Here is a 21,570-nt window from a genome sequence, read left to right on the forward strand (position 1 = left end):
TCTTGACCTCGTGATCCGCCCGCCTCAGCCTCCCAAAGTGCTGGGATTACAGGCGTGAGCCACCGCGCCCGGCCAGGAGTATTTTTAATTAAAACAGTGATTCTCCTTTATTAAACTTTGGCTTACGTTTTAATATGTTCATTGTGGGCTTGTTCCTGTGAACAATGTGTTAACTCATTAGTCACTAGGACATCTGCTGGCAAAGACTGGAATTACAAACCAGAGGAGAAGTCAAGCCATTCCTAGGTCTTACCTGTGACTTAATAAGCAGTGGAAATAAAAGGGAACAGGTTACCATAAGGATCAGATAATTATAGCCCTATAGAATTGGAGGGAACCTTAGGGTTTATCTCATTTTTGAGTTAGTGGAGTTGTCTTTTGACAGCTCAGTTAATACAAGTATTATACCTCTATGAAATCTTCATCTCTTATTTGTTTGCTGACTTGATTGTGCAGTTCCTTGTACACAATAAATGCTTTCTTAGTGCTGGATGAATAAGATAAAAGATTTGGGCTGACCTTACTGTTCATATATCTCCCTCACTTCTGGGTAGAAGCAGAAGTAGGTGCTGATTTGCTTATTGGTATTGGGTCCCCCTCCCATGCTCTGTTTTTCATTACTGCACAGGGGTGGCGTACACATCAGAATGTTTTCCTTGCAAGCCAGGCACATTCAGCAACAAACCAGGTTCATTCAACTGCCAGGTGTGTCCCAGAAACACCTATTCTGAGAAAGGAGCCAAAGAATGTATAAGGTGTAAAGACGACTCTCAATTTTCAGGTAGAACTAGTTTATACTCTGCTTTTTTCTTTCTAAATATATGTTGGTCAAGTGTACATTTATAAACCAGAAGTCACCCATAAAGTATGACAGCAGTGGTGGCTGAAACCAAAGTGCTGAAGTGAATTGATGTTGATAAAATATGACATCTTATCCGTTTCTGCATGACTTTCCCCAGTATAGGTCTGTGATTTGTTTTTCTATTCCACACCCCACAGGTAGCTGCTATGGATATGTTTATACTAATCTAAAAATGTTTATACTTTTACATGATTTGTTGGTGTAGAGACGTATATAGAAACTTTTAATTTGTTCCAAATTTCCAATGTACAGTGATGATGGAAGAAATCTAATATCTTCTGGGAAAAACTGTGATATACTACTCCATGTGTATCATAGAAACACTTATTGCTCTAGGGAAAATAAAAATGTAGGCATTTATTTTCTTTAGACCTAGGTAGTTCTACCTAAATTGCCCTGGTAAGTTTATTTGTACTTTTTAGTTGCTTTTTCTGTTTTGCTTTTTTGCCTTTTCTTAGAGTCGCAAAATAATTGACCCATTTCTGAAACGCTTTTTTTTATGTTGCAGAGGAAGGATCCAGTGAGTGTACAGAGCGCCCTCCCTGTACCACAAAAGACTATTTCCAGATCCATACTCCATGTGATGAAGAAGGAAAGGTACCAGCAGTATTGCATCAACTCCATCCCATATTTTTGCAACCTTCTTTCCAATTTGAGCAGACTCTAATTTGTTCGTGAGAGATATTTATGACACGCGTATGTAAGTGTAAAGAGGAAATTTTAGAGTTTAGGGTTTGAAGTCTGCCTTCCTGGCTTTGAATTTCAAATATACCATTAAGTCCTGTGGGCAACTTATTTGATGTCTCTAGGCCTCAATTTTTTTATTTGTATAATATGGATGATATTGGCACCTACTTTATAAAGCTGCTATAAGAACATTCAAGATATTTAATGTAAAGTTCCTAGCCCAGTGCCTGTCACATAGTGCTCAATAAATTACTGCTACTTTTAACAGTTACATTTTTTCCAGAAGTAATAACATGAGAGAGAGCACAGCCTTAAAATGTGTAGTGTGACTCACAGGATGGAAAGTTCTTATAACTTCTCTTTAATTATTTGGTTACTCAGTAGGTTTTGTCAGTAAAAACCATGCAGCCATGGGCTATTCAGTTATGGCAGATTACTGTGTAATTGCATTGAGAAAATGCAAGTAAGTACCATATAAATGGCACATAGCCAGAGGAAAAATGCACACATGAGCTCTGCAGTTGACCTGCTCTCCTCTTAATTAAAGAATTAGCCTACAGCAGCCTGTGTCAGTGAGAGGACACTGAGATCAAAGTGGCTGCTATGGAGCGTTGCTTCTTTATGTTTGCATCTTTGAAATAATGACATTTATTTTCTTGACTTAGTTTGGAAAGCATATATAGATGTCAGGGAATTTACTACTTTCTTCTCTTGTTTTTGCATCCCTAGATTCTAATCTAGATTGTTATATTAATATTATCTTAGGTCCTTAAGTTTTTTTAAGGAATATTACTTTGAATTGTTAAGAGCAAGTACATTCTAGTTTAAATTAGTGGCAAATTGCAATGATAAGAAGTACAACTATTACTTTCAGTAAGAACAGTAACTCAAACTAACAGCTGTTAACTGACAAGGAGTTGTAAAGTAAGGTCCTGATAGTCCTATCATAATGCCAAGTAAGGGCTATTTTTTAGAAAATATATGCAGAGAGGTACCATTAAGGTAAACTGAAAAGTAATTTGGATTATGTTTGTTTAAATAAACTTTTCTTGGCTAAACCTGCCTTATTAATAAGTAAGGCAAAAGTCAATTTAGTTTATTTTATGTAATAATCAGTTCAACGTTACTGAGGCTTAAAGGAATGGGATCTAATGTAAAATAGGATCTCGTCTTATCTACAATGAAAATATGCAAAAGCTGTATTTTTATTAGTTAATTACATCCACGAGTATAATGGCAGTAAGTAGTGTGACAAAATCTGTTTGACCTGGGCCTAATGGATGCAAGACCGTATATTAAATGTATATGCAGAATACGCACATATGCATAGACACATATATGTATATGGGTGTATGCACAGGCATGCTGTGTACACACATACACACAAATTATGTTTTTCTGTTGTGTCTGAGTGAAATTTGAACATGTTCTTGGTATAGAAGAAAACAATGTGCTAGTACTTTATAAACTCAGTGATTTTTTTTAAGAAAAGTGATTTAAGACATTTCAAGATAAATGTTTCTAGCTTCAGAAGTAAAGCAATGGGGACTTAGTGCAATAATATATGTAATGAACTTTAGATTGCATATGTGAATTTGAAATTTTTTGTGGTAACATTTTCATTTGTTCGGTTTCATCTTTTAAAATGGCATTTTAGTGGGGTAAAGTGGCATGCACCTGTAGTCTCAGCTACTTAGGAGGCTGAGGCATGAGGATTGCTTGAGGGCAGGAATTTGAGGCTGCAGTGTGCCATGATGGCACCTGTGAATAGCCACTGTACTCCAGCCTGGGCAGTGTAACAAGACCTGTCTCTTTATATAAATACATAAATAGATATTTTATTCTTGCTGAGAATAGCCTGGTGATTTGCCAGTGGTTTAATGATGTTTCTCGGGTTGTTCAATGACTATGTTTTGGTTCTCTCTGTCCTGTTATGTTCTCTTTGATCTTATTTTGCCCTACTTGGAAAGGATCAAGTTGATTGACAAGGAAATCAGCTATTGAGGCATATAGATTCCAAACATTACCATCGACATGACATAGGAGTGTTACAAGTTTTCTGTGTTTATTTTGAATCTTAGTTTAAAATAGATTGCTTAGATTTCTTTCTGCCTGTGGGGGAAGTTTTTCAGGAAAATTTTAATTGGTAATTGAAATTATTCTAATCCTGATTAAGAGATTCTTATAAACATCATGAAAAATGTGGAATGGCTTGCTCATTCGTACTTTTAGTAAATCTTTACTGAGCACTGGTTATTTACAGAATACTGGATAAGGAGGGCAGAGCTAAGGATAGAAGAAAAACATAAATGTCTCCATAGATGTAGAGCAGTGGCTGTCAAACATTAGTGTTCATCAGTCTCACCTGGAAGGCCCTGTCCCAATTTTCTAATTTAGTAGGTCTGGAGGAAGGCCTGAAAATTTACATTTCCAGGAAGGTCCCAGGTAATTCTGATTCTGCTGGTCCAGGATCTCAGCACTTAGAGAACCACTGGTCTAGACTCTAGAGGAAGAGATAAACAGTCAATCAAAGAAAATGAATTATTATTTCCAATTGGGATTAGTGCTGCAGCAGAGAAGTTTGAATTTTATGAGGTTCTTACCCAGTCTGGGAAGGCCTCAGGCTGTTTTTAAAACTGGGCAAGGCCAAGGAAGGAGAGCATTTTTGATAGAGGGAGCGGGATGGTGAAGACCTGACATGGGAAGGAGCATAGTGTATTTGAAGAACTAAAAGGATGTGTGACTAGAATGTGGGGATGTGGGCAAGGGATTGCATTAGGTGCAGTTAATGACATAAGCTATTGCTAGAAAAGACATGGTTTCATAGGGCCATATTAGGAATTTTGGCCTTTGTCTTAAGAGCGTTTAGAAATCACTGCAAGTTTTTTGGTATCAGAGTGATGCAATGTGATTGGATTTACACTTCATATAGATCCCTTTGGCAGTGTTTTATATACAAGATTAGAAGGGGACTAGAGAGAATATGAGTGAACACTTAGAAGTCTCATAACGCCCTTCTCCCGGTGAGAGAAGAAGGAAGTGAATGATGGTAAAGGGAATAGACAGAAGAATATGGATTAGAGAAATAGGAAGTAAAATTCACAAAATGTGATGGTTGATAAGATGGAGGGGGAGGAAAGTGTTAAAGGTGGGTTGGTAGAGGTACTATTTGGTTAGAGAGAAGGTCTGGAGGCGAGGAAGGAAAGACCATGAGTACAGTTTTGACCAAGTTGTGAGATGGGGCAAGAGGAGATATTGGAAGGGCCATTATGTACATCAGTCTGGAGCTCAGTAGAGCATCTGGGCTAGCTATGTGAATCTGAGAATTATAGCAAATAGCTGGAAATTAAAGCCTTGGGGTTGGGTAAAAGTTTGCAGGGAGATCATAGAGTGGGCTTAGAAGTAAGCTAATGCTAGGAGAGATGAACAGGGATGGTGCCTGAGGAAAATGGCTGGAGAAGTGGGAGAAACCAAGGGAGTTACTGTCATAGAGTATTTGCAGAAATTAGAGTGGTTAAGAAGGCTGATACTCCTGAACAGTCACCCTAGATGAGGGCTGAAAAGTATCCATTGGATTTGGCAACATTGAATTAAATGGTGGCTTTAAAGAGCCATTTTAAAACATGGAAACCAGGTTGAATTGGGTGAAGAGATACAAGGATTTAAATCTTCTAATGTATACAGTAAGGCATTCTCTCACCAGATATTTGTGGGACTTACTACATATCAAGTTGTGTAAGGCACTATACAGATGCAGAGAAGTAAACAAACATGGAGAGTTACTAGGTGTTCTTGGCCCATGCTTAGGTTATGAAAGTCTCAAGGAGACAACACATTTTTATATGACGTTATTCCCTGTGGTAAATAAATGAGGTTTCCTAAATGTGGCTTACTTGAATTAAAGCTTAGTATATGCAAAACAGAGATGTATAACATAGATAAATTAAAGAATATTCACTTCTCAATAAACATTCACTACAAAATTATCTTAAGTAGTGAGTTGAAATTTTTATGTATGCTTTGTTTAAAACAATTAGTGCCCACTTCTTACATAAAATGAGGTACACTTATATAGGTGCACACAAGCACATATACAAATTCAGTGTTTGATGTTTGAACTCAAAAGAATACTGATCAGGGATTTTACCAACAAACCTAGTCCCCTAGAAGATGGAGTCTTTCCCTGTTCAGTTTCATGAAACAAATACATGAAGCTGAAAGTGAATGTCAAGCAATGCAAGCTTTATTCGAGGGTCATGGAATTGAGAAGTGGGAGCATGACTCAAAAATCAATTTCTCTATTAGTGAGGGGTGAGGGAGTTAAAATATAGGATTTCTCTAATGAAGGGGTTGGACATGAAAAGCAAGGGGAGGAATATTCATGTGTTTTCCAGAAATCGGCAGTAAACATCCTGGAACTAGAGTGCTGCCTTCCTTTTTGTCCTTTTATGGCTTCTTTGGGCCATTTTCATGGCAATTGTCATGGCACTGGTGGGAGTGCCACTTAGTATGGAAATAAAATTGTGAGATTATAACGAAACCTGAGATCCTTAAAGTCATTTGGTCATCTGTCTTGGTTCTAACCAGTCTCAGCTGGTCTGGTTACAAAGGGAACTTTTTATCACAGGCATCCTGTTTCTTAAAGATAAGCAGAATTAGGGCAGGGTGGAAATTCAGCTATATTATGTAGGTAACAGTGACGCTGGGCAAGAGTTAAGAGAAGATGTGTTTTAATGTTAGCAGGATATTTGACAGAGCATCTCATGATTTCCTTATGGATAAGATAAAGAATTGTAGACTAAATGATATGGTTAAGTGGATATATGACTAATTGAAGAATCATATATAAAATGTTTGATTTGATAAATGAATATCAACTTGGAGTATAGTATTGTATATATATATATTTGATATATTTATATATATATTTGCCATAGGAATATAAATATAGCAAGTCATTTATACATACTGTAACTCACACAAAGAAGAATATAAGTCAGATGAGTTATTTTCAACATTTTATTTAAAAATGATTAACTTCATAAAGACATTAACAATATGTATATCAATTCGTGAATCAATAAAGAATGATAAAATTAAGATTCAGAAAGACTCCAGTGTGTTTGAACAATGAGCTCAAATTAGTAAAATCAAAATTTATTTGTGTGAAAGAAACTCTCAGATATAAAAGCACTGAGAAAAGAGAAAATAATTACTTGCAAAGAAGATTTCCAGGGAAATCCAAGCTTTAAAAGACCTAACTCACCAAATAAAAAATGCGACAGCTATTTAAAGTGGGGAAAATCCTTCCCCCGCAAGAATACAAAGAATAGTTTTCAATTAAGCTGTTCATGGTTAAAAACAGTAAGTTTCTCATTTGTTTATCATATCCACAAAGGTTGTCTCATATCCACTACAAAAGGGAGTGGAGAAAAGGTTATTTTTGTTTGGGAGCTAGTAAACAGAAAAGACTTAAGATTTTATTTATTTTGGGTATTACACTGAGGCAGAGTAACCTGTGCAGTGCTTGTCTCCCCCCGCCACCCTCCTATTGTGGGACATGATTCACATGTTTCCTTTCAATGGGTGCTTGGGGATGATTATACATTCTCTAGTAATGAATTTTAAAAATATGTTTCAGAAATTGGATGGGAGCCCTGACTCAAACCAATGTAAAACTGAGGAATGGAGAGGGGAGGAGGCAGGAGCCTGTTGACTCATTTAACTGGGAAGTCAATATAGAACAAATTATTTTAAGATGTTCTGTTGCTGTGTAATGCTAATATTCTTGGCTCAATTTGATTTCCTTCTCAGGCAAGCCCTTTCCAGTATTGCAAGATGCTCACTGTAATCTCCACCCAAGCCACTATTATCCTCACAGCTCTTGATACTACAAACACTGACTGAAGCTTCAGAAAAGACTCTGATTGGCCTTGCTTGAGTCATGAGCCCATAGCCAACCAATAATTCTCTCCAGGAGTGTTGGATACTTTGATTTTTTGTCTTAGTTCACCTGCAAATTCCTGTAGCTGGGGAGGCCAAACTGTAATTCTCAGTTCCTTTCAGCATCACACAGATCAGTTCCCAAAGAGAAAAAGATGGTTACAGTTACCAGAATAAAAAGAGAATGATTTTTCACAGGTTCATAGAAATCATATACTCTTAAATATCATAAAGAGGTCTGGCAAGATTGTCTTAGTATACTGAGAATTTTCATGGAAATTTGCACATACCTTCTTGATACTTACATAGTGATTATAGATTAAAAGATCACTTTATCATAAATACTTAATCATTTCCCTTACTAGATTCTCAGCTTCCTGTATACAGGGACTGGTTCTTACTCATTAAAAAAAAAATCTCTAAGCCTAGTATAGTACCTAGCACATAGAAGATAGTGAAACGTCTGTTGAATTAGTGAGAATTAGTAAATGAATGAGTAATTATCACATTTTGAGTGCTGTGTTCTGTCTTTGGCATACGGTATGAGAAAATTTTGACAAAAGGGGAAGAATCTAGAGGACAGAGGCCAGGATATTTTGTATGAAGTACGACTGAGATATTTTTTTCAGGTAGAAGGAAAGACAGCAAAGGATGGAAAATCATGATCATCTTTGTGATGTTTTCTACTTGTCTTATAGAGATTTGATATCTTTCCTTTGGGCACTCATGGCATTTTGTGTTTCTTTTGGAGAAGATGATGATGAGACAGTAACAGTAGTGTTAATACCACAAGCAGCTATCATTTCCATATTTGTGAATGTACTCTCTTCATATGTGCATGTGTGTGTATATATATGTGTATACATATTCAAACATTGCCTCTAATTTCTTTCAACATTTGTGTAATTTAGACATTCCTGTACCCAGTTTTCAGATGAGAAAACTGAGGCTTAATGAGGTTAAGTAACTTCCCCATGATCATAGCTAGTCATCGCTAGTCTTAGGTCTGGAATTCTAACTCAAATAGTCTGTTTCAAAATGTAGTGCTTTGTATCCCCTTCATGTTTTTCAGTTTTTACATTATAGTAGCTGTGAACCTGTCTTATCACTATTAGACTACAACCTTTTTCAGAGCAGTTTGCCTAATTCTTGAATCTCCCATAGTACTTTGTCCTGTGCATAGTAGGTACTCAGTGAGAATTTCCTTAATAGGGTATTTCAAGTATTTGAAGGGAAATTTTAGAAAAGAAGAACTCTGGTGAACTTAGAGAAGGTAAATTCCAGTGGGATGTAGTGATGTTCTAACAAACAGAGCTGCCCAATACTGGAATGGCATGTTTTTTCAATTAGGGAACTTTCTGCTGATGCTCAAAGAGTGCCTGGTAGGGAGGGTGTTTTAAAAGGGAGCCTTCTTAGAAGGAGGCATTAGGCTATACAACTTCTTCATCTCTGAAGAGGTGAACTCCGGATCACAGAGATTTTGCTAGTGGCTTGATATTCAAATGTCTTATATTTTATTTGCCTTTTAATGACCTTCAGTGTTGCAAATTATTCCAAATGCTCAATGTCTGTAACACAGTACTTCTAAATTATATAGCAGGACAAAGATATAGAGGATATTAAAAATAGGGTATAAAGGGATTCAGTTTTTAGATCTGCCTTTCTGTGCACAGGATTTAAGCAAGTCAAATGTACTTAGAGCCTATGTTTCTTAATTGGGAAGATGGGAGAACATGGAATTTCTCAGAGACTAGGGATTTCTGAATTTGTTTAAAATAAAATTTTTCTAATAGTCTGTTTTTAACACTTTTTTTAAAGCAGCTTTATTGAGATATAGTTCTCATACCATATCATTCATTCATTCATTCAATGAGTATAATTCAGTGTTTTCAGTATAGTCACCACAATTTAATTTTAGAACATTTTCTTGATTAAAGCCCTGAACTGCCAGTAAAATGTTAAATTTCCATGGTGTCTTCCATATAAAGGCAGAAGATGGTCAAAGCTGTTAAGTATTTAGGGGATATGTTAGTCTGTTCTCACACTGCTATAAAGAAGTACCTGAGACCAGATAACTTATAAATGAAAGAAGTTTAATTGGCTCACGATTCTGTAGGCTGTACAGGAAACGTGGCTCAGGAGACCTCAGGAAACTTATAATCATGGTAAAAGGGGAAGCAGGCATGTCTTACACGGCCAGAGCAGGAGGAAGAGGGAGAAGGGGAAGGTGCCACACACTTTTAAACCAGATCTCATGAGAACTCACTATCACAAGAACAGCAAGGGGGAAATCTGCCCCCATGACCTAATCACCTCCCACCAGGCCTTACCTCCAACAATGTGGATTACAATTCAACATAAGACTTGCATGGGGACAGAAATCTAAAACATATCAGAGGAGAAGGAGGTAAACACATGGGAAAAGAGAAAAGCAGCAAAGCCTTCATAGAAAAGGAAGGTAGGTGAATGCTGATATGTATTTGGGCAGGCTGACGACCTACTTAACACAACTGTACATGTTGAGCATAGCTTTGAAGGAGGAGTCAGATACAAGTTGGCAGCATGGTGTGGGTAATTCCAAGAGAGACAAATGATGAGTGCCCAGTGGCTTGCAACTGGAAAAGATCAAGGTTTGAGACAGCCTGGGAGATAAGAAATTGCCTGCTTGGCTGAGACCACCTGAGCCAGAACATCATGGAGCACAAGGCAGTTAGGTTAGGGTCAGTTGGTAGACCTTTTAAAAACACATGTAATTTAGCCCTGATGAGTTCAGCCAATTTATAAAGACTTAGTGCATTTGTGAAGTGACAACTGAAATAAATCAGACAACCATGGACAAAGCCAGTCTCAAAATTTGCCTAAATTTTAGTCCTCCCAGTTCTGAGTTCTGTTTTTATATGAGAATCAGCTTTCAGTTGATACCTCTGTGTGTTTTTAAAAATGTGGTTTTTTTCATGCTGTATATGAATGCAGACACTGGATCTCTTTTGTAATCTTAATAATAAACTGGTAAATTTTGCTTTATTAGGGTTTTGGTTTTATAAGACATTTCATAGTTTTATCTCAACTTGCCAAAGAATGAATTGATTATTGGTTTTTCATCTGCACTGGAAGCCCTCTGGTTCTAAGTATTATTAATATTAATTATTATCTTTACCTAGTCAGCCAGACTTGAAAGCATCTGTCTCCATTAGAAAGAGAGGCACAGAATCAATCTGCCATGTGAAACAAGAGGCTTTGTAAATAAAACTTTTACTATAGAGCATTTGAAATTTGATTTCTACATTTTTAAGTATTTAAAAGTGGTGTATATTTTTTAATTTTTAAGAAGTTTGCATGTATTGAAAGTCATGTGGTTAGCTGACTTCTCAAAATATATTTGCATATTTTATTATTTTTACCCTTACCAAACTGACTCTTGTTGACTGGTGTTACTTTACCATTTACTAGTTGTGTTTGACTTTTGGGCAAATTAAGAGCTCTAATCTGGAGTGTTTCCTCATTTATAAACTTGAGGTTAGCAATACCTACCTCTCAAAGTGATTAAGAAGATTACGTAATACAGGGTGTCAGCACCGCCCGCCACTCCCACCTGGGAACCAACTACTTTCACTAGTGCAGTAGCTCACACATAACGCAATCCATTTGTATTAATGTCAAAATAAATCAGCAAATTAGTGAATTAAGTAGGATTTGAAATTTGTTTTCTGTGCTTGTTAAACCAGAATTTTAAGAAAGTAATCTCTCCAATATGATGATGTTTCATTTGCTTAGATTCTCTGAATTTTATATTGCTTTTCTTAAGGGGAGTTGAGAGCCCCTTTATTTTTCCAATTATTTAGGAATCCCCAGCAGGAGCAGCCATTATTTTACAGATGGTAAGAAAGGCAGGTGTGTGAAGTGGCTGGTTAAAGTGTATCATGATGCAACTCATAAAAATGAATGTGGAAAAAGAGAGTTGTAAAAAGAAAAAATGTTATTTATAACTTTTGAGACATTTACCTTTAAATCATTTTCTTAAGCCTCCTTCTTCAGATAAGTTAATCTACTCTTCCATAAGAATACTTGAGAATAAAATTGGGTAGCCTAAAGGAGTTATTATACATGATTTTCTACTAACTGGAAATAGCTATGGACAATCGCCTTTAATTTTGATTCCCCAGCTTTAATAGCAGACTTCCTATTGCAGAAGTTGTTTTAAAGGAGAAAAAATACTTTTAGCAGATTATATGTTTAAGAAAAGGAACTTTTAGTCTCTTTTAAAAATGCTGCATTTAGTTATTAAATAGTTGATTTATTTTTATGTTTGCATTTAGAATTCCTTTTCTGTTTTCCTCCACTGAACATATCAATTTTGTTTTCGGATGGCTAACCCATTTGGTATCTCTGGTTTAAAAATGAGAATAAAAATTTGATAATAATGACTTTTGGGGTTTCAGTTACAGCTGTTTTCTTATATTTTGCTTTGTGTGGGGGTGAATGAATGAGTGTGAGAGAATAAAAGGGCAGAGTTTAAAAGACTGCTGCTGTCCTTGAAGGCAGAGGTTGTCTTAATCATGATGTTCAGAGCACATGGATCAGGACGTAGAAGCCTCTGGGGTAAATATTTTAGCTACAGCTCTTGTAGTCTAACATCAGTTTGTTGAAAAAGACTCCGAGAACCACTACCAATATTATGAACTAGCAGGATTGAAATGTGAATCTTGATATATTCTTTTTGAAAAATAACCTTTTTGTGATTGCTATGTGCAAAGCATAATGAAATGTGCTGCTGGAGGAAAGGAAGAGGTTAGTGGAAGTCTCAAAATGAAAAAGCAAGTTGCTGCGTAGAAACTTATGTCAGCTATGGAATAAAGTAAATGAATGGATAGAAGAGTAAGGGTGATAAACAGGTTACCTACATTTTAAAGAGTTATTTCATGATGAGGAACATGCTGTGCATGAGGGAAGGCCACCTATAGCTTAGGGTAAAAGCATTTGGAAGTAACAGTCATTTCCCCACCAACGTTCTCTCTCTTTTCTCTCATTTTGTCACTGATGTTTTAGATTCTGTCAGCTGGCCCTTCTATTCTGTCACCATTTGTACTTTTCCTATGCTGCCAGTTTAAGATTTTTGTTATAAGCATGTTATATGACTTGGTTGCTTTTTTTTTTTTTTTTTTTTTTTTGTAGACACAGATAATGTACAAGTGGATAGAGCCCAAAATCTGCCGGGAGGATCTCACAGATGCTATTAGACTGCCCCCTTCTGGAGAGAAGAAGGATTGTCCACCTTGCAACCCTGGATTTTATAACAATGGATCATCTTCTTGCCATCCCTGTCCTCCTGGAACATTTTCAGATGGAACCAAAGGTAGGATGTCAATTGGTCCAATAACTAGGCCTTTAGCAAAATGATCTTGTTGGACTACTGTGACCATTTTCTAAATTGTTTTTATGGAAAGTGGTTACAGAATTTCTTTTAGTTTTAGTAGACAAAAATTGCAGTCAACTGTAATATTTTAGTTGCAGATAGATGGCTTGAATATAGCCATGTTGTATACTTACTATCCAGAGCCTTTGAGAGATAGCATAAAAAGGACTCTGAAGGCAAACTGACTTGAATTTGAATCTATGTCCCCCATGCTACCAATAGTGTGATTTATCCAAGTTGTTTAAACTTTTTGAAGCTCAATTTTCTTGTCTGTAGGCTGGTGGATAATATCTGGCTCATCACCATTGAGAAGGACATTTAAACATGTCTTCTGTAGTACTTTTGCAGCAGGTATAAATGTTTGTGAAATATTTTCTTTCCCTACTCCTTTTCTTACTGATGTGATGATGCGAAGTGGCTACATTTCTAAATGGTTGGAAAAGACCCTTCTCTTTCAATTTTGCAGATGTCAATTTAAATCAGGCTTATTTATAAACCCAGCACTTTCCCAGCCCCTCAACTCCCAACCATTCTCAACATAGTCAATATTTTGAATTTGAATTAATCAGTTCATAAATGGTATTAATATTCTGTTAAGTTGAATAACCAATAGGAAGAGTGAAATCTTTCTTTATTCATAAGGTGGAAGAACTGATTCTAAGGTCACATGCAGGAGAACTTGAACTTGTTTCATAGTTACTCTTTTTATGGAGGGTAATTAAGTATTAGCAGCTACTCCCAGATGTGAAGGAAAAAATTATTTTTAAAGATTTTGTTTCTGTCCTTTTCCTTTTTCATTTTAGTCAAGTATATGTATGTATGTATAATATATCTAGAATTTTGTTCTTTTCAGATTTCTTTTGAAAAAGTTAGTACATCCTGAGGGAACTGGTAGTCCAATATCTTTTTTTTCCACTTCTCTCCCTGCTAATTGTAATGTAGTGTGTTTGGAACAGAGAAAGTAGAAGTTGTCCATATGCAGTTTAATTTTAATTGTTGACCCTATTTGTCTCCTGTAGAATGTAGACCATGTCCAGCAGGAACGGAGCCTGCACTTGGCTTTGAATATAAATGGTGGAATGTCCTTCCTGGCAACATGAAAACTTCCTGCTTCAATGTTGGGAATTCAAAGTGCGATGGAATGAATGGTGAGTTCAAAATCAGCCTACTCGATGTATTTCAGCAATAGAGACGTCATTCATTCTTGAACTTAGTTCTCTAAAACATACCAAGTATGGGTATGAGGAACTTTAATCTTATCATTTGGCTACTTGCCCATCTTCTGGTTGTACCATAAAAATAGTAAATGTGGTGTCACAGCCAGGTGACATTCATAGAAGAACAAACTATTAATTTTACATTTTTTGAGGCAGTATTGAAGTAGATACTGAGAATCATCATGTATGGGTACAAATGCCAGAATAGATTTACCAAGGAGGGGGATGAAATCTATGTTCTTTACCATTTTAAAGAGTAGCATGATGGGATTTCTGTCTTGATTAGTCTGGCTCAGCACTGTGCCCTGGTGAGGGGTTAACTAACTTCAAATTCCCCTTGCCTGTCAAGTCTATGATTGTAATTACAAAGTATATATGAATTCTACCTATTGAAAATTTGAAAATGTGGCAGAGTTCTACAGAACAGTTGTTGATTTGTATTTGCTCTTACCTTTTAAGTGCCTAGAGGGCTTGGAATTTACTTGTTCTGCAGTATGTGATGGTTGAATGAATATATGTATTTTTAAACTTGATGCTAGGGGTAGGTATTGTATATACCAGACCTTTACACTAAAATGCATCCTTTACTTATAACCTCACTGGCATTTTTTATCTGCTCACTTTTCTCTATATTATGTTTAATTATTGTAAACACGTATGTGTGTGCTTTTTAACACATACGTTTTAAATCAATAGCTATTCAAAAAAAAAGCTTGAGTCATAGGAAGTGAGGTGTATACATGAGCACAGAGATTGACAAATGATAGGTTTTTGAATAATGTTAAACAGATGAGTGAAAGAGGAAAAGACAAAGCCTCAGTATATATATTAAATGTGAGCTAGTCTTCTTTATTGACCAATAATCCCACTTAAAAAATCCTCAGAGAGAAGAAGAATAAGATATAATAGCTGTTACCTGACCCTGAAGGTTTTTTTTTCCTAAAATGTCCTATAATTGAATTTTAAATTGAGAAAATTAAGACCTATTGGGAAAATAAGATTGGGAAGGCAAGGGTATAGAATAACTCTATAAAAGGGCTAATACATTTGTGTGTGTGTGTGTGTGTGTGTGTGTGTGTGTGTGTGTGTATTCACTTACTAGTAAAGATTACCTGAAACTTTAATTGGATCTTATAGAGGACTTATTCATAGCTTAAACTCTGGAAATACTTGATTTACTCACTTGCTTACTCATTTACTGAGAGTCTATTTTTAAATTTTGCTTAGTTTTCAGTAATGATCAATGATTAAATGAAAAGTACAAATCTCTGCAGTATTAGTGTGTGGCATTGGAATGGTAAAGAGTAATGTAAAAACTACAAAGATAAAAGGTGATGTATATTTTGTGATTGGCTGGTCCAGTAGCCAACCTTGTGAGGAGCAGCACTCACAAGAACGAGGGTGAAATGGAGAGGCACAGGGGCAGCCTGTCCCCTGGGATAGTCACCCACTAAGGCATGGAGTTAAAGCAAGTGTGCTTTGACCAACTTGACTGTATGATTTGGAGTGCTTTGAGATTCATGTAGTCTTGGTCTGATTTTCACAGTTACAGAACAGGTATGTAGAAGCAAATCTTCATGTGCTAAAATTTGCCTAAGAGGAATTCAAAGCTGGAGACAAGTAGTTTTTATTCATGAAGATGTTCATTGGGCTTTATCTATAACAACAAAAATTGAAATAATTGAAATATCCAAAAATAGGATAATGTTTACAAAAGTTATATTACCCTAATGGAATGAAATATTATGCAATCATTATGTGCAAGTTGTACAGAAAACAATTTGGCAAAGTTTCAGAAATTTAGAAGTTTCCTATTCTCCAAGCCAAAAATACCACTTATGAGGATTATACCAAGGAAACAGTGTGATGTAAAGAAAAATTATGCACAAAAATATTAATTTTAGAGTTATTTATAAGAGTGAAAAATAGGAGAAAACAAACTAAATTTTCAATAATGGGGTATGGTTAAATAAAATTATGATATAGCTATGTAACATTGTTAAGTTATTAAAATTAGATGTGCAGAGGATTTTTAGTGGTTTTTAAATGATACATAATAGTTTTATATATTTTGGGGGTACATGTGATATTTTGATATATTCTAAAATGTGGAATGATCAAATAAGGGTAATGGGATATTATCATCTCAAACAATCTTTTTAATGTTGGGGACATTCTAATTCTTCTAGCTATTTTGAATGACACAAAAAATTACTAACTACACCCTACTGTATATTGAACACTAGATCTTATTTCTTGTATTTAACTGTATTTTTGCGCCTATTAACTAATTGCTATTTACCTCAAAGGGGTAATATTTTTCATAGAATGATGATTAGAAAAATCAGAAGACCATGCTAAATGAAAGAAAAACAGAAAATAGATTATATAGTAAAATATAAGTTATATATTTTAAAAGTATACACTTGACAAATACTAAAAAGAATGTTAAAAGGCTATTCCTTGGAGATGGGAGGTTTATGTGAAATATGAATTACTTTATTTTTAAATTTGGTTTACTGTATTTAATATTCCTTATAGACACTCATTGCTTTCAAAATCAGAATAGTAACACAGAATATTGATTTAAAAATATATTCATTTGACTCAATAACTCTTTTATTGGTATTCTGTTTTAGAAAAATATTGAATATACAGAAAAGCTTTACAAAAATATGTTTATTATAGTTTATATTATGTTACTTAAAGGTAAAAACAAACCAAATGGTTAAAATGGATGTGTAATCAACAGTAGATAAGTCCTGTAGTGGGAGCGATTTGGTGAATTATGCAAATTATATTTAGCTGAATAATAAAATATTATTTCAGTCATTAACATGTTTATGAAGTATTTATAAAAGTGCTTATGAAATAATGTTAATTTATAAAAGCATGATACAAAATTATCTATAATAAAAGCTCAGTGATGTAAAAACATGTATGCGTTGAAAGAAAGTGAAAAGAAACATCACAGCATGTTAATGGTGTGTTTTTTCTAGGTAATGAAGTTATAAGTAATTTTAGGTTTCAACTTTTAAATTTTTCTTTAAAATTTAAAATTTTTATGATAAATATAAGTATGATTTTTAAATACAAAATAATCTTAAAATATAAAATATACATAGAAACATCGAAAATATGAGATTCACTCTTGTGGAAAAAAGAAAATACAAAATTATGTATACCATTATTAAACTGTGCCTATGGACAAAGACTAGAAGGGAATGTATAAAAATTATAATAGCTGTTAGGTGTTAGGTTAGAAGTAAATGTTTTTGAAATCAACATTCTGGTTGACACTGTTCCATATAGTTTTTATGCTTGAGAAAGGATAAAAATAACAACTAGGGCACAGTAAAAGGCAGTATTTCAGTATTTCCTAGGTTTTCTGCTGACTTTGATATGCCCTGGTTGATATGAAAAAAAATCTTAATTTTTATATTGATGACATGTCAAAATTATGATATTCTGTGTATATTGGGTTAAATAAAATATATTAAAATTTCACTTCTTTCTTTTTACATTATAAAATGTGGTCCTTAGAACATTTAAACTCACAGGTGTGGCTCACATATTTCTCAATTGGATAGCAATGGTCTATCCCTTAAGGCACTTATATTGATTTGATACTAGCCATCTGGTTTCCCTTTGACGCCATTGTCCTCCTGCATTTCTTCTCCAGTACATTACCCTGCGTGTGTCTTTCCACATACAGCTCTGCTCTCACGTTGGCAGTCTGGAATTCTGAGTCAGGGGGTTCAGAGCAGTAGATTCTTTTATTTCTTTTCTTTGGTGTTTTTCCTGCTAAGGGTATCATGAGTGTTTAATTTCTTAGGGCTCCTGCAACAGAGTGCCACAAACTGGGTGGCTTCAAACAATATAAAAGTATTCTCTCAGAGTTCTAGAGGCCAGAAGTCTGAAATCAAGGTGTGGGCAGGGCTATGTTCTCTCTGAAGCCTTTAGGGGAATATCCCTTCTTGCCTTTTCTAGCTTCTGGTAGCCCCAGGGATTCCCTGACTTGTGACAGCCTAACTCCAGTCTCTGCCTCCATCTTCACAGGGCCGTCCTCCCTCTGGGTCTGTGTGTCTCTGTGTCTTCAAATGATCCTCTCCCTGTGTGTCTACATCTGTGACCGTATTTTCCTCCCCTCATAAGGACACCAGTCATTTGGGATTAAGGCCCATTCTAATAACCTCATCTTAATTTGATTATATCTATAGAGTCTTTATTTCCAAATAAGGTCCCATTTATGGGTATTGGTGGTGGAGATTTCAACATATCTTTTCTTAGGGACATAGTCAATGCATAACAACAAGTGTTCTGTTCAGCCAAACCTGTGGCTGGAGTTGCTCCAAAAGTGGCTGGCAGGGGTCCTCCCAAAAGGAACTTCCCTAAACTGTCAGGGCCAGTTGGGATTTCAACAAAAGAAGCACTGAATACCACAGTGATCAGTCCAAAGCATTTATTAGGGGAATTTACCTACAGAGGGGCCTGTAGCATACCTCACAATGGACAGTAAGACAAGGAATGTTCTACTGAGGTGTGTCTGGAATGAGGGGAGTCGGGTTGTAGAGTTGAGATGAGGGTTTGAGGAGTTTGGCTCAAGGCTGGGGCTAGTTTCTTTCAGTATTTTAGACAACAACCTAAACACCTCTGTCAGTGCCTGGGAATGTTCAAGGCCCTGGCTTGGGGTCAAGCCTGCAGGTAATGGAGAGGACATGCCACTGGCCAGGTCTCAAAGGGGTCAAGACACTCTGTTTCTCAGGACAGAGAAAAAAGTGGAGGACATTGGGGAACTCTCAACAGGTGATATTCAAACATGGGAAATGTTTGTTTCCTCCTGCGGGGGGTATTAATCCTCCAAACTTAGCTCGCTTTACCATCCTTGTACTGCCTTCTTTTCTTTGCCCTTCCCTGCTATTCTATCCCTCCTCATGGCATTTCTGAACACTAGGAGTTGTTCTGAGAGAAACATTTCATAAAGTCCTCCCTTTCTTGGTATAGAATTGCTCCATGTGGGAATATCCTTCTGCTTTTTATCCCTATTGGAAGTTTACAGTCTCTTTAAACCTAAGTGCCTCTCATATTGCTTATACTGCAGTCAAGGGCCTGTTGTCCCACTGGGTCAGACTGCTTTATGGCTATTCAACTCTTAGAATTCTATACCTGCTTATTTCTCTTTTCAACCACATTAGATAGCCAAACAATGGACATCTGTCTTATAAGTATGTAGATTAGTACATATTATTTTTAAGACTAGCTTGATTGATGTATAGTCAACATATCACCTCTGTATAAATTGTTGATTATAACATTTCAAAAATCGCCAAGTCAGTCTAGCACTGAACCAGCCTCTTCCTTAGTTTCTGTCTTTTACCTCTTGCAGTAGCAGATACTGATATTTTCTTTTAGAGATGGAAATGCCAATGCTGAGATATTGCCATTAATTAATAACCTTGCTTGATGTTATGTTGGAGAGGCCCCTCTTCCTCATTTTACTGTGGCCATTTCAGTTTATATTGATTGTTACTTTGCAGAAGACGGACCTCATAATGGTTCTCTGTGCACAGCTCTATACCGTTGACAGTTGTTTGTGTCTGTCTCTCATGTTCTATAGACTCCTCAGTGAGGGGGACTTTGTCTTACCTTCCTATCCCAGTGCATATCATAGTTCTTGGCACTCAGTAAATGCTAGTTGAATAAATAAGTGAATGAATGCAGAACAGGGGTTAAATTAGGGAACAACAGTACAGCAAACTGTAAGAATGAACCTCAGGTCCCAAATCTTTTCTATTAAGTAATTTGAAGTTTCTATTGCACATTGGTTGCCTGAAGACTAGGATTGTTCATCTCAATATATTAGAGTAGATAGAGACCATCTGTTTTAGTTAAAATACAAATCATACTTCATTGAGAAAACTGTTGTTATCCCATTAAGTATCTTTTATTCAAAATAATGCATTGCTTGGTTCCTCTTGGAACATCTACCTCGGCATGAAATTTGCAACTGTGATTAAAAATAGGGAATTCATTTGTAGCATTTCTAACTTTGAACAGAAACACTAATGCTTCTTTTTATTTTTACCTTATTTAAACAGATTGTTGGAAATCATTAATGGAATTTTTATTAATAAAAATGACTTTTATTACTTCTAGGTTGGGAGGTGGCTGGAGATCATATCCAGAGTGGGGCTGGAGGTTCTGACAATGATTACCTGATCTTAAACTTGCATATCCCAGGATTTAAGTAAGGAAAACAATTCTAATTCTTTTCTGTAAGAATCTTCACACCTGTTTCCCCACAGAAATAAAGAAGTAGGGCTACTTTATGGAATATATTAATATTACAAAAATACTTAGTAAATAACAAGCTGTCACAGGGTAATGTATTATATTGAAGAATATCTGTAGAATTAGTGATTGAGAAACTACAAATGTTAGTTATATATTACTTAGATAAAGCTGAAAAATTTAAACAATAGTGTGTCCGAATGCTACAATAACTTTGATTCTTGGATGCTTAATGAAGAGGTCAGTCCAAGTTGTTTGCAGGAGTATCTTTTGGTTTATTTATCTATTTTTTCTCAGTTCTCTTGGTAAATAGTATGTTAGAAATTTCTTAATCCCATTTCATTTTAGTTCCCCGTGTTGAAATTACCCAGTAGGAGTCTTTTCCTTTAGGATGGATGGTATCATTTACAGCAAGAGGTTCAAGCATATTACCATGGTTATGTGGACTCAATGTCTACAAAGGGTGTGGACAGGTAGGATTAAGTGAGGAAGGAGTTGTGGGTGAGGGAAGCGGGAGATTAGAGGAAGAGAAGAGCATGGCTTTTAGTTTAATAAAAATAGTGGCTTAATTTTATTCTAAATTGTATTTAGAACATACTATAAATATTGCCATTTTAATCTGTCAAATAGACCACCAACATCTATGACTGGAGCCACGGGTTCTGAACTAGGAAGAATAACATTTGTCTTTGAGACCCTCTGTTCAGCTGACTGTGTTTTGTACTTCATGGTGGTAAGTGGACGGGTGGCTTTCAAAGGCAGATTTCTAAGCTTAGCATTCTCCTTCAAGTGTAAATTTATTTGTGGCAAGTTGAGATAAGAATTCCTCTTTTTTTTTTTTTTTTTTTTTTGCTATTCTTAGCACATTTCACAAACATTAACAAATATCTGAAGAAATAATTAAGAATTGTGCAATGAAGTCCACAAATAAAGTGTTTATTCCTCATGGGAAAGACTAAGTGAGGGAGCTTGGGTGACTGATAGAGGCCAGGGAATATTAATCTGGTAAAAAAAAATTCCTTCATAAAAACGTCACCAGCAGAATGAAAATTCTCCCCTGATAACCATTCAGCTATTCGAACTATCCGGAAAGAAAAAACATTGTACTAATAAGTAAGAGCAGAAAATAATGGAGATGTAGAACATTGATAAGAGAG

The 21,570-nt window shown here is 35.7% G+C and overlaps 1 protein-coding gene across 7 annotated transcripts in view; it reads left to right on the forward strand.

Moving 5' to 3' along the window:
* ELAPOR2 (endosome-lysosome associated apoptosis and autophagy regulator family member 2) overlaps nucleotides 1–21,570 on the forward strand; it is a 257,866-nt gene that overhangs the window by 119,115 nt on the left and 117,181 nt on the right. For all 7 annotated transcript variants that reach the window (XM_019031799.4, XM_055347595.2, XM_055347597.2 and 4 more), the window contains 6 exons: nucleotides 629–781; nucleotides 1,371–1,459; nucleotides 12,665–12,845; nucleotides 13,925–14,053; nucleotides 20,279–20,369; nucleotides 21,044–21,146. In XM_019031799.4, coding sequence (XP_018887344.1) covers nucleotides 629–781; nucleotides 1,371–1,459; nucleotides 12,665–12,845; nucleotides 13,925–14,053; nucleotides 20,279–20,369; nucleotides 21,044–21,146 — 746 coding nt within the window. The remainder of the gene's footprint in view (nucleotides 1–628; nucleotides 782–1,370; nucleotides 1,460–12,664; nucleotides 12,846–13,924; nucleotides 14,054–20,278; nucleotides 20,370–21,043; nucleotides 21,147–21,570) is intronic.

This window comes from Gorilla gorilla, chromosome 6, assembly GCF_029281585.2.
Source record: "Gorilla gorilla gorilla isolate KB3781 chromosome 6, NHGRI_mGorGor1-v2.1_pri, whole genome shotgun sequence".
Taxonomy (NCBI): domain Eukaryota; kingdom Metazoa; phylum Chordata; class Mammalia; order Primates; family Hominidae; genus Gorilla; species Gorilla gorilla.